Genomic DNA, 13,892 nt, shown 5'->3' with positions numbered 1-13,892 from the left:
TTTTGTGTTGATCATTCTGTTATATTTTGTAATGATACAAACAAATGTAGTGTAGGAATTATTTATTTAATTTATCACAGAAGTGGTTCTACAATATACAAAAATCTGAATCTTAAGGATACTAGATATAAAAATATAGATTTTTGGTGAGACATAAAATCATCCATAACGAAAAAGGTGCAGTTAATCTATTGTTAATTGTATAAAATAAAACATTATAGATAACTTTATCTCCAAAATTAAACTACAATAAATAATAATAATATACATTTTAATTTAAAACTGTGTACCTAAGAATGTGATTTGGCATGGTTTATATTCACTGGTTTTTAATCACTTTCAGGGGGCATTATTGCTCTGCTTTTAGGCTTCTGTGTATCCGTGTACCGGCATGCCTCTCGAACTACGTTGTTGAACTGTTCTGGCTTGTCGGCGTAAATATGATGACCTGCTCCTTGAATTACCTGCAAATGATTGAGTGCTCATCTTGTTTTAATCATTTGGCTATAATGTACTTACTTGTAACTTAAAATAGGAATCCATACGTTTATCTTTGATAATTTCAGCGGCAGAATGGTCGATCCACGTTCTGGATCCATATGTGAGAGTTATGGGAATGTCGGGGCGCAGTTTGTCTATCCGCTTTACCATTGGATTTTTTGCCCATCCAAATCCTGACATCATTGTATGAAAGGCTGCTTCACCACTGTAAAACGACAAATAAGCCGTAGCTACTACATCCACAGCAACATTAGGTACTTACCTGGGTTGCTGCGAATTGCATTGGTAAATATACTGCGGTATCAGATGCGAATCCTGAAGTGCGGCCGAATACTTTTTAGAAATGTCCGGCCTCACCATGTTAATGAACCAGGCGCCGAACGGCCCCGCCACACGGATACCGGCCAGAGGGTTGAACGGTTGCAGCACGTACGTTATGCTGCGTACCCACAGGGGCACGTCCTTGCTGTTGGTGGGCCGTTCGGGGAATCCCCATGGGTCGGCGAGGATCAAATGCTGGACGTGGTCCGGGTAGTCGATGGCGTACGAGGTGGCGATGAAGCCGCCCATGCTGTGGCCCAATAGAATGAACTTCTGCAGCTTCATTTCTTTGCGCCACTCCTCTATCGAACGAACCATTTGCTTTTCTGCTTCCATTGCGTTTGTACTGAACGGAGAACGCGACGAACGTCCAAATCCTGAGCAAGGGGACGATTATTATCCAAGATGTTGAGGATTGAGAATAATTTAACTTACCAAGTGGATCAATGGCATAAACCGGTCTGGTAACTGCAAACGCATCCAAATTTAGGCACCACATTGCCACTCCGGCCCCCAGTCCAGGAAGCAGGACTAAGGGGGTGTTTGAGGAGTCTGTGTTCATTGATATAGTCCATATTTTATCTGCGGGACCCACTACTGGTCCTATGTCAACGTAAAACCCTCTGTGTGGAATTTTACAGTCTAAAATAGTAATAGATGAGAAGGTGCTATCACATTCATTTAGATTAAATCTAATCTGATTAATTGTATGTGTATGTTGTTCCTTTATTAAGCTAAAAATATGTATGTTTAATACATATACTTGTTCAGTAATATGATCACATTGTAAACACATTGTAACACAATGATTCCCCAAGATACATTGTATCGAGACACAAATATTTCAAGACTTTATGTTCATAACTTGATCGAGACTCCACTCACATTTTAGAATAGCTTTTTCCAGTGCCCTCAACATTCCCTCCGAGTACTTATTCCATGACAACCAATTTGGACTGAACCAGCTAAAATAATAGTAAAGGAAAATTTGAATGTTCACTGCTGATTTATTAAGGTTATAAATGTTTGGTTATGTTATATAATTTGGAAAAAATCTACCTTAATATAAACACGACGAAGCTAAAATACAACTGTGACATTCTACTGAATGATGGCAATAATCTTTGCAATATTCTATCTAACACTTGTGTTCTGCTCATGATTGCACGTTATTTGCAGGCGGTGTTTGGCTGAAAATTTTTTTTACCTTGTAGTTGAATTCGCAGGAACTAACTGCAAGTCCCGTTCATTTGAATCCTCGATCATTTTCATTTTGAACTATTCACGTCGTTTCTACACTACAGTCGCAATTATACTATCGTAACTACAACTGATTTTTGTTCCCATGTACTTTTAGATAAATTTTAAACCTACGGTGATTACTCATTAAGCAAAATGAAATTTGTACCCGCGAAATTATTGTCTATTGTGTGATTTTAAAAGTGAATTCGTACGTTGCTTCTCTTTGTAAATGTATGTATTAATTTAACCTTGAGTAAATTATTATCTTTCTGCGTAATTATCTTTGTTTTGTGCAATTCATTTACAATTTACTAGTAGTTTATTTGTTGTTGAATAAATTTACTTTTTAACATTGAATAAGTAATTTTCTTATTAGAATCCCACTTAAGTTTACAAACATAAGAAGGAGATTATTAAAAATAATAAATAATAAACATGTTGCTATGAAAATTTTAGTTTCCTTTCATATTTTTATGTCACTTAAGGATGCCAATGGTTATATTAAATCATTATTATTTTTGAATAATGGATAATTTACCGCAACCTAAATCTGACAATGAAGAAGGTACTACCAATGATAAATTAGTATCATAAATTAATTAACTCTTCATTTAAGAACCTGTTGGCAACGATGAGGAAGTCGCAGGTAACGAACAAGAAACCGAAATCAAAGAAACAGACAAAGAGAAACAAGCTGAAGAGTTGGAGAATCGACGTGTAGAACTGTACTTGGATGCCTTTGCAACCATGTTAATTGATTCGATAATCAGGGAAGTTGCAAGTAGTACAACCGATCTTTAGGTTTTACTCATTTCTTACTCACCTCGTTTTAGTATCTCATTTGAATGAGATTCCTCCCATAACTTTCGAAGGGGGATCAGAGCAAACGCGACATCAGTATGTGCGAAGACTCAGATTTAGGGAAGAATGGTCCACGACTCTGTTAAAACCTCGTTCGTTTAAACGCCAGTTTTAACTAGACTTCTATATGAAATATCATCTACATATTTGAGTTCCTGAACTTTATACAAACTTGTTTTACATATTTATAAATAAATGAATTATATTCATTACAAAAGTTGTATAAAATGATGTTTTAGTTGAAGTATTTTTTTAGAATTGTTTAGAGAAAACACATTTCTTTCATATGTACGTGCTTTATTATTACATTTCAAAAATATATTTATTTGAACTTACGTACTACCAATTAATTAACAATTTTCTTCTCTCTGTTGAACAATCTCTTCGGGTATTTAACCATTATTCGCTGTCTTTTCGTACAACAGAATACTGAAACAAACTATTATTTAATAGATAGTTGGTTCAACACAATTGAACATACCAAAGAATTTTTGATCTCCACGTTCTCGCGTATAAGAAGTAATACTTCTGAAATACAAAAATGATTAAGAGGTTACATTATATCAATAGAATTTCCGCTTTACCTTCAGCTTCTGCAATTACACTGTCCGTCAATATTTCCGCCAACAAATTTATATCTTCCTTATCTATAACATAAACAGGTTCAGGCTTGGAACCCTTGTACTGCCTTACTGGATCACGATTAGATGAAGTGTCAAAGTGGGCATAAGTTTGTTTACTGTTAGACGGACTAGCATCATCACTGGTTTTTTTACTTAATTTCTGTTTGGAAGCCGTTTTGTTTCAATAGTTTCGCAATAATAAGTAGATGAACTATGCAGGTGACGAGACATACCTTGCACTAATCATTCGTGATTTGGCACATGTCAAGGTTTAATCAATTTTAAAAAACATAGAAACATTACTTGAGTAAGATAAATTTAGTTTCTTAGATTAAATAGATTTAAAAATATATATGATATGTTTTATTTTGACCAGTATTTGAATATTTACAGCTCTAAACGGTCGGTGTATTAAATTTATTCAATTTTTTTATATATTAATAGACATAAAAACAAACAACATTCCATTTCTTGTAAAATTTTTATTTCCAAAATATGAATTTTTTGGATTTGAACACATTCTATTCTATTCATTCTTAATTTATCTGTCTGCACCGTAAAATTTTGAAGATTTTGCCATTATAATTGCAATTTTAGAACATGACAGTTGGAATCAACAATGAAATTCCCAAATGTATAATACCATCAGAAGAACATTGCCTGAAGATGGTCTTTGACACCCTCTGCTAAACAGTGAGTGTTGTATACCCATATTTGGACATGACATCATGACCAAAAGTGGCTCCAATTGTTGCTTTTGTAGTTGGACAACAATGTGGACTGGAATTTCTTTAGAGACACGTACGGAGTTGCTCATATTAAACAATTAAATCATGAGATTACTCTGACGCAGTGGCCCTCACAATCACCAGACTGCAATCCTGTTAAACACATCTGGGACACATTTACACTCAAAATCTGGAGGAGCTTGCTATTTCTCTTAGAGATAAATGGCGAACTATGAATCAAGAATTTATTCTTTCGCAAATTTTAACTATCCTAAGAAGAATGGAAGCTCTTTGTAGTTCAAGGAAGATTCATCAAGGATAAATTGGATAAATGTAGCAGTTAATTTAATTAATTTTGCATTTTCAATTCCCCAAGGAATTTAACGACTCTAGTATAATTAGTGGTTTAAAAGTTCTCTTGTTGACGCAATTTTGTTTAATTTATGTTCATTAAAACTTAATTTGATGATGTATTTGTTGCAATTTATTGAAATAATTCAAAGTATTCACTTTTAGAGTCGTACTGTATTTTGATTGTAAATTATCTAACAGCATTTTGCCACCTTAAAAAGGATATTTAACTTGGGAATGGTTTTAAATAAAACATCATTTGGCATTTATACAATTTATTATAATACAGGCTTCAAACAAACAATATGCGTAGCATAACACATCAGTCTTTACACTTCAAAAGCAATGAATAGCAATTTATAATATACGTTTCTCAGCTTATCAATTAATTAATGATTATACATTTTTTTTTTTCATCTTTCTATAGTAAACACCGAAATCAACTGGTTATCAACTTTCAACGCACCTTATGAAAAATATATATGTTGTATATCGCACAAAAACTTTACTTACATACATTGATAATAGACATTTAAGCAATCAATAAACATTTCCATAATAAAATAATCTCATAAGTAACTGCATTTTCTTAAACACTATTTAATACAGGCCCGCATTGAGCATAGAGCCATTATTTTTTTTTTAATATTTAAACATACAGGGTAGTAATTTTTGTAAGTAATTATCAAAAGTGTTCCAAGTGACATTAAATAGTGAGAAAAGAAACAAGTCGAATCCATCCAACAGACAGTCAAATTGTTACTACTATAAATAAATTCATTGTGTGATGTGGCATTAATATTTGTAAGTCTTTAGGTTTTTTAGTCCGCCAGATGGAATCGCATCTTGAGCCTTGATATGCATAGAATAATAATAAACCGGCATTATAGCAAAAATAGCAAGATTAAAAGTTTTCCTATTCACTTTCTTCTTAGATATCTAAACTAAGCTTGAAAAAATATTCTGTATAAAAAACGCTACCTAAATATTTTGGTCTGATACACACAGATATGTGTTTTTGATTACCTTAAAATTAAATTTTACCATAAAATTTTGCGTCGAAAAATTAACTGTAAACATTTGTATTAATTTTTCAAAAATAGCACCGATAAAAGACAAGCAAAATAATTACTCAATACAAACAATACATAAGACAAATTTACAGATATTTATATTTAAATTTACGTAAAATGTTAAAATTCATTGGTCTCCTTAACACTAATCCTACAACCTTAAAGAAAAATAACACAGCTCTGAGATTATGGTCAACATCGTCGTGGTTATTGAAAATAAAATGCATTCATTCAGTTGAGATCTGTGGGGTAAAATCACTTGAACAAAACGGTCTGAATGAAAATATGAATTGCAATTGAAAATTAAAAATAAATCATGGAAATTATTATTAAGCCAACCTACGGAATATTAATTTTTAAAAGTATCTTAATTATGTTTTCAGAGATGGACTTTTGGTTGGAGCAATTCAACTCGAGTTCTCTTTACCCTTCGAATCTGAAAATATAAATGATGAAGTTATTAATAGCAAAGTGTAAACTGTTTGAACAACGTACCAGAATCACCTGCCGAGTCTCCGTTAGTCATAGGTACCTCCTCCTTCTTTTCCTCTTTCTTTTCCTCCTCCTTCTTCTCTTCGGTGTCCTTCTTCTCCTCAGAGGACTGCTTCTTCTTGTCCTTGCCCTTGGCGGGAGTGGCCGGCTTGGGTTTCGGCTCGAGACTCGGATCCAAGATGATCTTGCCGACGTTCTTGCGGTCGTGCATCTTCTGCATGGCCTCGGCCACATCCTCGAGGGCCCATGTCGAGTCCAACAGCGGCTTGATCTTGCCCTCCTGGAACAGCTTGAACACCTTCTGGACGGTGTTCTGAACGTAATCGGCGCCGTTTTGGGCGTACATCAGGCGGCGCAAGTTGAAACCGGACAGGGTGCGGTTCTCGTCGAACAGCTTCAGCGGCGAGACCTTGTCCACCTGCCACCAGGACCGAGCCACGCTGAAGAAGCTCTTGGTTTCGCCGGTCACCACGTTGGACGAGCCGTACAGGATGTAGCGGCCCATGGGCTTGAGGATGGTGTAGCCCTTGTTGCACTCCTCGCCGCAGAGGCAGTCCAGCACGATGTCGACGCCGTCGGGGGACACCTTTCTGATTTCGCTGACGTAGTCGCTGCCTCTCTCCAGCAGATGGTCGATCGGGGAGTTGGCGTTCTTGAGCGCCTCGTGCTTGCTCTTGGAGCACACGCCGAAGATGGTCACGTTGGGCACGGTCTTGGCCAATTGCACAATGGCTTGACCCTGAAACGTTTTGAGTTGATTTAATTTTAAAGCTTCTGGCGTTTTTTTGTCTAGTGTTTGATTTTATTTCCAATTAACTGAATAAATACAAGTCCTTTGTGTTTTCTGTCAGTATTTTTCCTTTGGTTCTAAGTCCCTTTTTATTTCTAGTTCAGTGATCCCTTAAAAATCCTTAATCGAATCAATTCGGCTTATGTAACTCGAGGAAATGTAATTTAATTAATGTCAGGGGATTTGTAAGCATAAATTCCAATAAAATCGGATAAAATATGTGTGTGGCACGGAATTAAATAAGTCATAGAAAATACTGCACAGGTAAACAAGCGTATATTCAAACGCATGTATTGATCGCAGTCATACGCAGCCCGGTTAAGTGCAGCCTGTTAATAATTGTGTACAATTGGTTTATTACTAAATCAACAAGAACTGACGGTCGTAATAGCATAAATGCTCTTAACGCAATTGAATCAGTTCGCCCGTCATATTTAACAAATATAATTTAAAATATCTGGTGATCAGATCAAAGTTTTGAGGCACACAAAATTGCCGGGCATTAATAATTCTCTGCGGCGTTTTATGAGTTCATTTCGTAAATGTTCACCGACGGTGCTCGACGTCGATGTGTCGGAATACTGAAATAAGTATAAATTATTCCCGACACGTTCCCGCTAACTTCCTAATTTTCACAGACGGCACATTCTTTCCGTACAAATTCCCCGCCTTTTGTAATAGAAGTTCACCGACATGTCCCACATTTTCCAGATTTCAATTCCACGTCGAACCGTCGATGTTCGAGCGAACAATGCGTTCCAAAAATATATTATCAACAATTTATTGAAACCCCGTCTCGTCGACCGTCACAATTTGGCTTCCACGCACCCTAATTATCGCATATTTTTTTCGCCGTCGACGCGCTGAAAAACATCAAAAAATAAACCCGAAGCTCGTTACGTCGATAAATCATCGTGCCGGTTTTATGGGACCTGGGGCAAATTGACTTCTTCGTGCCGCCCTTCAGCTAGCGCACCAAGAGTTTTTCCACCCTTGTCTCGGGTTAAATTTAATAACCGTTTAATCATTGTCACATTGAATTATTCGAGCGAAATTGCACGACTTGATTTACGGCCCCTCGAACGGTGTTCAACAAATTCGAATTGTGGTTTTTACCCTGTCCGACAAATCCAATGAATCAATGTTGTATTAGTTTTTTTTGCTTATTTGTTCAATAACAATATTTGTGTTGGTGTGTAACGGTTAAGTTGTGACAATATTGTTCTGTCGTTGGTTTATTGGGTATTAAAGCTCAAAACATGACTTTAAATGGTGATATTTGTCTTAAAAATGTGAAATTCTGTAAACATATTTCAAATTTTGATTATTTGTCCCTTTAAAATATTGTATTTTAAGTTGTTTTTTGATCATTCTTGTCTATAATATAATCTATAAAATATAAAATGTCAGCTTTTTTACTTGATATTAACCTTGAAAATACGTTAAATTTTCAATATTTTTCAATTGAATCTCTAATTTTGATGAATTTTGGCTAAAAAAGTAAAATATCAAGTTGATTTTTGAAATTTTTTTATGTATAACTTATCTTTTGTCTTTCAACATTTTGTTGATGCTGATATTTATTTTGGAAAATGAAAAATTAATAATATTAATCAAATTTTGATAATTTTTGCTTTAAAAATGTAAAATTTAAATTTTCTTGCAGAACTGCACATATTTATGTTGATAATATTCTATAAAATATGTGGAATTTTCAATATTTGAAAGTTAATTTTGGAAGATATTTATCATAAAATTAAAATTTCAGTTTTTTTTGTGTGCATAGTGATATTTATCTTAAAAACTGATTTTTTTTTCTATATCTCTCAAATTAATGTCAATTTTAGACAGTTTTTGCTTTAACAATTCAAAATTTAAGTAGAATTTTGATGATTTTTACTAAAGAATATGAAATATTAAAAATTTTTATCTTGAAAAAATAAAATTTCAGTTTTCTTATAGATTTTCAAATATTAATAATGATTTTTACTAAAAATCATAAAATATTTCTTTCTTACAGAATTTAAAATATATATGATGATATTTTTGTTCAAAATATACGAAATTTCCAATATTTCTCAATTGAATATGAAATATTGAAAATTTTTACATTAAAAAATTAATAATATTGTAAAATATTTAAAATTTCTTACATTTTCTTATAGATTTTCAAATGTACACAGTGATATTCTAAAAATGAGAATTTTTCAATATTTATTAAATGAATGTCAGTTTTTGATAGTTTTTGCTTTAACTGTTCAAAATTATAGGTAAAAGTTTTATTAATGTTAAATCAAAATATTTAAAATTAGGCTTTTCTTACAAAATTTCAAATATTTATGATGATATTATTCTCTAAAATTAGAGAAATTTTCAAAATTTTTATCGTAAAACTATAAAATATTTAAAATTTCAGTTTTTTTTTTCTATATCTCTCAAATGAATCAATTTTTGATAGTTTTTGCTTTAACAATTTAATATTTAAAATTTTTACTAAAAATCATAAAATATTTAGAATGAAAGTTTTCTTACAGAATTTAAAATATATATGATGGTATATTATTCTTTAAAATATACGAAATTTCCAATATTTCTCAACTGAATATGAAATATTGAAAATTTTTACATTAAAAAATTAAAATTTCTTACATTTTCTTATAGATTTTCAAATGTACATTTTAAAAATGAGAACTATTTTTTTAAATGAATGTCAGTTTTTGATAGTTTTTGCATTCACAGTTTAAAATTTTAGGTAAAATTTTGTTTAATTTTATATTAGAATATTTAAAATTAGGTTTTTCTTACAGAATTTCAAATATTTATGATGATATTATTATTTAAAATTCGCAAAATTTTCAAAATTTTTATGGTAAAGCTGTAAAATAATTAAAATTACAGTTTTCAATATTTGTGGAATCAATTTTTGACGGTTTTGTCTTTAAATTTTTAAAAATGTTGAATTTCAAGTTAATTTTTTGTACAAAACTTATTTAAAATTTCAATTTCTTTTGTAAGTAGAAAAAGTAAGTCGTTTATTAGTAATATTTGTGTAATTGTGTAACAGTTGAACGCAAACAATATAGTTTTGTCGTTGTTTTATTGAGCATTAAGACAACAAAAGGGAGACGTAACTCCGTCGAAGGAAATCGAAGTGAAACAATGCCCACCGGCATTGAATAAACATGCGACCCGTCTCCCATTCGATCGTCTGTCCCGATCGCAGTTCCAGTCAATCCGTCCGTCCATTGGAACGGAGGAAAAGAACAAAAAGGATCGCACCTCGGCGGAGTCTGCGACACAGACGGAGAGGGACACGCATGCAAATGGGGGGTGGTGTGGAGGATGCAGTTCGCACGGGCCGTGCGTGAGGGCGGGCGGGGGCGATGTGAGAGTGTGTGTGTGTGTGTGTGGAAACTGGATGCGAGACGCGAATCGACTCGTCGACAGAGCCGGATCCTCTCTCGTTTTCGAAACAACGTCTGGCGTTTTGTTGCCGTTGCCGCCGGTGGTGGTCCGTCGCGCTATCGACTGCTCTCCGTCTCCTCGTTCTTGCCGTTGCCGGCGGCTAATCCGCAATGCACGGCGGCCCGCTTCGCCTCCATTCCAATTATGCACGATCGTGCGGGGCGAAAGTTTTCGGTTTAATTATTAAATTTGGCTCCGGTCCGCCGGGCAGACCCGCGCACACAAACGGATTACAATAGTCGAAAGGCACTCGAACTTATGCCGAAGAATGGAAAACTAACTTGAAAAGATGACTTTTTTGTAGGTTTATCTCGTTATTATTGCATACAGCCTTACAACTTCCATAATACCAATCACTAGATACTTTTCACATTTTAATAATTGTATAAAACTCTCCTTCTTTTCATTAAACTCTTTAACAAAACTAACAGAACACCAATTACTTTAATGGTGTAGGATCTTTCATGTTGATTTACTTTACGGGTTTTAAATCCAAATAAAAACTAATGTAAACATAAGGGTAAACAATCCAGAGAATGAGTATTCAAAACAAGATATACAATAAAACACGTTTTCAACATAAGTCAAATGGGTGTTTGAATATAAAATAAAATGTATGTCCTGTTGATGTTTATTTTAAGTATTTTAAGAGTTTTGTCTAATTGTAATGTATTCAAAATTTTAGTGTTCTCACAAAATTACAGATGTTTATGGTAATATTTTTATTTGCCTCAAGAAATGTGAAGCTTTCCATATTTATCAGATGATTTTCAAATTATTGACGTAAAAATTTAAAATTTTCTGCTGGTTTTTGTTTTATAATTCTAAAATATTTACAATTCCAGTATTGTTATAGAATATCAAAAAATCATAGTGCTAATTTTCTAAACAATATGACATTTTCAATATTTCTTTGAATTTTAATGATTTTTGTTATAAAAACGTTAAATTTTAAGTAGATTTTCGATGAGTTTTCTCTTATAATTGTAAAATATTCAAAATTTTAGTCTTCTTACAAAATTATAAATGTTTATGGTGATATTTGTCTCAAGAAATGTGAAGTTTTCCATATTTCTCAGAAGAATTTCAAGTTACTGATGTAAAAATTTAAAATTCTCTGTTAGTTTTTGTTTTATAATTGAAAAATATTTAAAATTTCAAATTTCGCTTTATAATTGTAAAATCTTCAAAATTTTATTATACTTAAGAAATTTCAAATGTTTATGGTGATATTTCCCTCAAAAAATGTGAAATATTTCTGAGATGAATTTCAATTTATTGATAAAAATATAAAATATTGGTAAAAATATAAAATTTTCTGCTTGTTCTTCTTTTATAATTGTAAAATATTTCAGATTTCTTACAGAAGTTTAAAAGTTGATGGTGATATATGTGCTAAACAATGTAAAATTTTCAATATTACTCAAACGAATTTTAAATTTTATGATATTTGTTATAAAAAAAGTTAAATTTCAAATTGATTTTTGATGAGTGTTTTCTTGCAGTTGTAAAATATTCAAAATTTCAGTCTTCTTACAAAATTTCAAACGTTTATGGTGATATTTGTCTTAAGAAATGTAAAATTTTCAATATTTCTCATATGTATTTGAAATTATTGATGTAAAAAATTTAAATTTTCGGCTGGTTTTTGTTTTATGATTGTAAAATATTTAAAATTTCAGTTTTCTTACAGAATTTCAAACGCTCAAGGTGCTGTATGTATTAAACAAGGTAAAATTTTCAATATTTCACAAACGAATTTTAAATTTTGATGATGTTTAACGTAAAAAAAGTTAAATTTCAAGCTAATTTTTGATGAGTTTTGTCTAATAATTGTAATATATTCAAAAATTCTTACAAAATTTTCTACTGATTATTGTTTTATAATTGAAAAAAAAATTAAAATTTCAGTTTTTTTACAGAATTTCAAATGTTCATGGGGCCACATGTGCCAAACTATGTGAAATTTTCAGTAATTATTAAACGAATTTTAAATTTTATGACATTTTTTGTAAAAACTTTAAATTTCAAGTTGAGTTTCTATTTATAATTGTATAATTCAAAATTTTGCTTTTCTTACAAAAAATTGAATGTATGAAAAGATTACAAATTTTGACCAATTTTATTTTACAATTATTTAAAATTACTTAAACATTGTACAAATTTTATTAAACTAGGAATTATACATTAACATATGTTGAATGAAATTAATCAATGAAAGACTTTTCTATTAACGTCAACATCAATAAAAACAATTGTGCATTCAATAAAACAGTGAACAATTGTAAAGTGAAATAAAAGAGTAGATTTACAAGGAAACAACTCCTCCATCAGCACTCAAAGTCAAGTTTGTAAACAATTCGTTCCCGTAACGTTAACAAATATAATTGGAAACAACCCGAGCATCCCTTAACAGTTTTAAGAGTGTTCTAGTGGAGTGTCAAGTAAGCACATGTTCGAACGGTGGCATGTAACAGCTGTTGGAACAGTCGCGCGGGCGGCGCGTCGTCTGTACAGGAAAGTCGAGGGCCGCGCCCCGAATCGCTGCCGCCGCCGCCGCCGCCGCCGCCGCCACCGATCGATAATCACGGCCCGCCGGGGGGGTGAGCGAGAGAGACGAAGCGAAACGGGGTGAACTACTGTCGACGGCGTGCAGGGACGGAACAGAAGTCTGCCGATTTACGTGTTCCGTATGTCTGCACAATCCTCCGCCTCTGTGCGTACAAAAATAAATGATTCGGGGGCGAAACAAAAGCAATCGGCACGGCAATCCGTAAATTGACCACGTGGCAATGGCGTTGCCGGTCGATAGGACGGACGCGGAATCGGCAACGGTAAATCGAGTCGGGAGCCGCCCCTGTCACGTCGCCGTGCATCCGTATCGCAGACCGAGAGACGCCCGGCGTCTGGGGGCGCCGGTTCCAGACGCCGCGGGGGTGGAACACCCCGCCGCAACCTGTTGCCGCGCCCGCACCAGCTCCACGCCGGGGCCAAGACGTCGCCGTCGACGTCGCGGGGCTAAAGACCCCGCGGCCCGTGTGTGGCACCACGTACGCGCGTTCCCGCTCGATGCGACTGCAATTATTGCGTTTTAAAACGCCTTTAAACAGGATCGAATGGGCCGGTGTTGCTGTGTTTTATCGCCTCGAAGGGAATGTTGCTGCTTAATGGTTTTGTAATTCGATGCGACGTCGCAAAACAAGGGCAATTTCACGAGGCCATGTTGTATTTTATCGTTGAAGGCCTATAAATAAATTGCACCTTTTATATCCACTCTCGAGTACCCACATTAGTGAAAAGTGTAATTATGGGCTTGATGTTTCAATAATAATTCTGCTGTTTATGGATCAATTTAAAGAACAATGTTCCTGATTACGTTGTTAACAATTTGCCCTATTTAATTAAATTTCAGTTTAATACCTAAAGAAATTCAAATATTTTGAAA

The 13,892-nt window shown here is 33.6% G+C and overlaps 3 protein-coding genes and 2 long non-coding RNA genes across 6 annotated transcripts in view; 2 read left to right on the top strand and 3 right to left on the bottom strand.

Moving 5' to 3' along the window:
• Nucleotides 1-45: 45 nt before the first annotated feature.
• LOC109609490 ((Lyso)-N-acylphosphatidylethanolamine lipase) lies at nucleotides 46-2,245 on the bottom strand. Of its 2 annotated transcripts, none has more exons than XM_020026156.2 (6): nucleotides 2,030-2,245; nucleotides 1,708-1,787; nucleotides 1,258-1,464; nucleotides 764-1,199; nucleotides 520-706; nucleotides 46-464 (listed from the first exon to the last, which is right to left on the bottom strand). In XM_020026156.2, the coding sequence occupies exons 1-6, from the start codon at nucleotides 2,092-2,094 to the stop codon at nucleotides 330-332; spliced, it is 1,110 nt and encodes a 369-aa protein (XP_019881715.1). In that variant the 5' UTR covers nucleotides 2,095-2,245; the 3' UTR covers nucleotides 46-329. The 2 variants fall into 2 exon arrangements, with proteins under 2 accessions (XP_019881715.1, XP_019881714.1); XM_020026155.2 differs by lacking the exon at nucleotides 2,030-2,245 and adding an exon at nucleotides 1,882-2,022.
• Nucleotides 2,156-3,170, top strand: LOC109609491 (uncharacterized). Its single transcript, XM_020026157.2, has 4 exons — nucleotides 2,156-2,295; nucleotides 2,550-2,629; nucleotides 2,681-2,845; nucleotides 2,898-3,170. The coding sequence occupies exons 2-4, from the start codon at nucleotides 2,590-2,592 to the stop codon at nucleotides 3,038-3,040; spliced, it is 348 nt and encodes a 115-aa protein (XP_019881716.1). The 5' UTR covers nucleotides 2,156-2,295; nucleotides 2,550-2,589; the 3' UTR covers nucleotides 3,041-3,170.
• A 37-nt stretch (nucleotides 3,171-3,207) lies between these two features.
• On the bottom strand, nucleotides 3,208-3,946 carry LOC109609501 (uncharacterized). The gene is made up of 3 exons (XR_002192375.2): nucleotides 3,510-3,946; nucleotides 3,407-3,453; nucleotides 3,208-3,354 (listed from the first exon to the last, which is right to left on the bottom strand). It is a non-coding gene; the product is annotated as an uncharacterized LOC109609501 (long non-coding RNA).
• An 89-nt stretch (nucleotides 3,947-4,035) lies between these two features.
• On the top strand, nucleotides 4,036-5,040 carry LOC126264303 (uncharacterized). Its single transcript, XR_007547062.1, has 2 exons — nucleotides 4,036-4,241; nucleotides 4,312-5,040. It is a non-coding gene; the product is annotated as an uncharacterized LOC126264303 (long non-coding RNA).
• The window catches only part of LOC109609529 (synaptic vesicle membrane protein VAT-1 homolog-like), a 41,435-nt gene continuing 32,428 nt past the window's right edge, over nucleotides 4,886-13,892 (bottom strand). The window contains exons 4-5 of the mRNA XM_020026195.2: nucleotides 6,196-6,931; nucleotides 4,886-6,136 (exon numbers count right to left, since the gene is read on the bottom strand). Of these exons, the coding sequence (XP_019881754.2) occupies nucleotides 6,108-6,136; nucleotides 6,196-6,931 (765 nt within the window). The 3' untranslated portion in view covers nucleotides 4,886-6,107. The remainder of the gene's footprint in view (nucleotides 6,137-6,195; nucleotides 6,932-13,892) is intronic.

Source organism: Aethina tumida, chromosome 1 (genome assembly GCF_024364675.1).
Source record: "Aethina tumida isolate Nest 87 chromosome 1, icAetTumi1.1, whole genome shotgun sequence".
Lineage (NCBI taxonomy): Eukaryota > Metazoa > Arthropoda > Insecta > Coleoptera > Nitidulidae > Aethina > Aethina tumida.
Note: the sequence above shows the minus strand (reverse complement) of the source record. Positions and strands in the feature narration are given on the sequence as shown.

Bases quoted from the DNA above. Each gene is read 5' to 3' on its own strand.
- LOC109609490 (XM_020026155.2), bottom strand. From the start codon at position 1,982: ATGAGCAGAACACAAGTGTTAGATAGAATATTGCAAAGATTATTGCCA. The intron at 1,788-1,881 runs GTAGATTTTTTC...CTATTATTTTAG, and splicing joins TTCGTCGTGTTTATATTAAG to CTGGTTCAGTCCAAATTGGT. The intron at 465-519 runs GTAAGTACATTA...AATCATTTGCAG, and splicing joins ATTCCTATTTTAAGTTACAA to GTAATTCAAGGAGCAGGTCA.
- LOC109609491 (XM_020026157.2), top strand. From the start codon at position 2,590: ATGGATAATTTACCGCAACCTAAATCTGACAATGAAGAAG. The intron at 2,630-2,680 runs GTACTACCAATG...TCTTCATTTAAG, and splicing joins TAAATCTGACAATGAAGAAG to AACCTGTTGGCAACGATGAG. The intron at 2,846-2,897 runs GTAGTACAACCG...ACCTCGTTTTAG, and splicing joins GATAATCAGGGAAGTTGCAA to TATCTCATTTGAATGAGATT.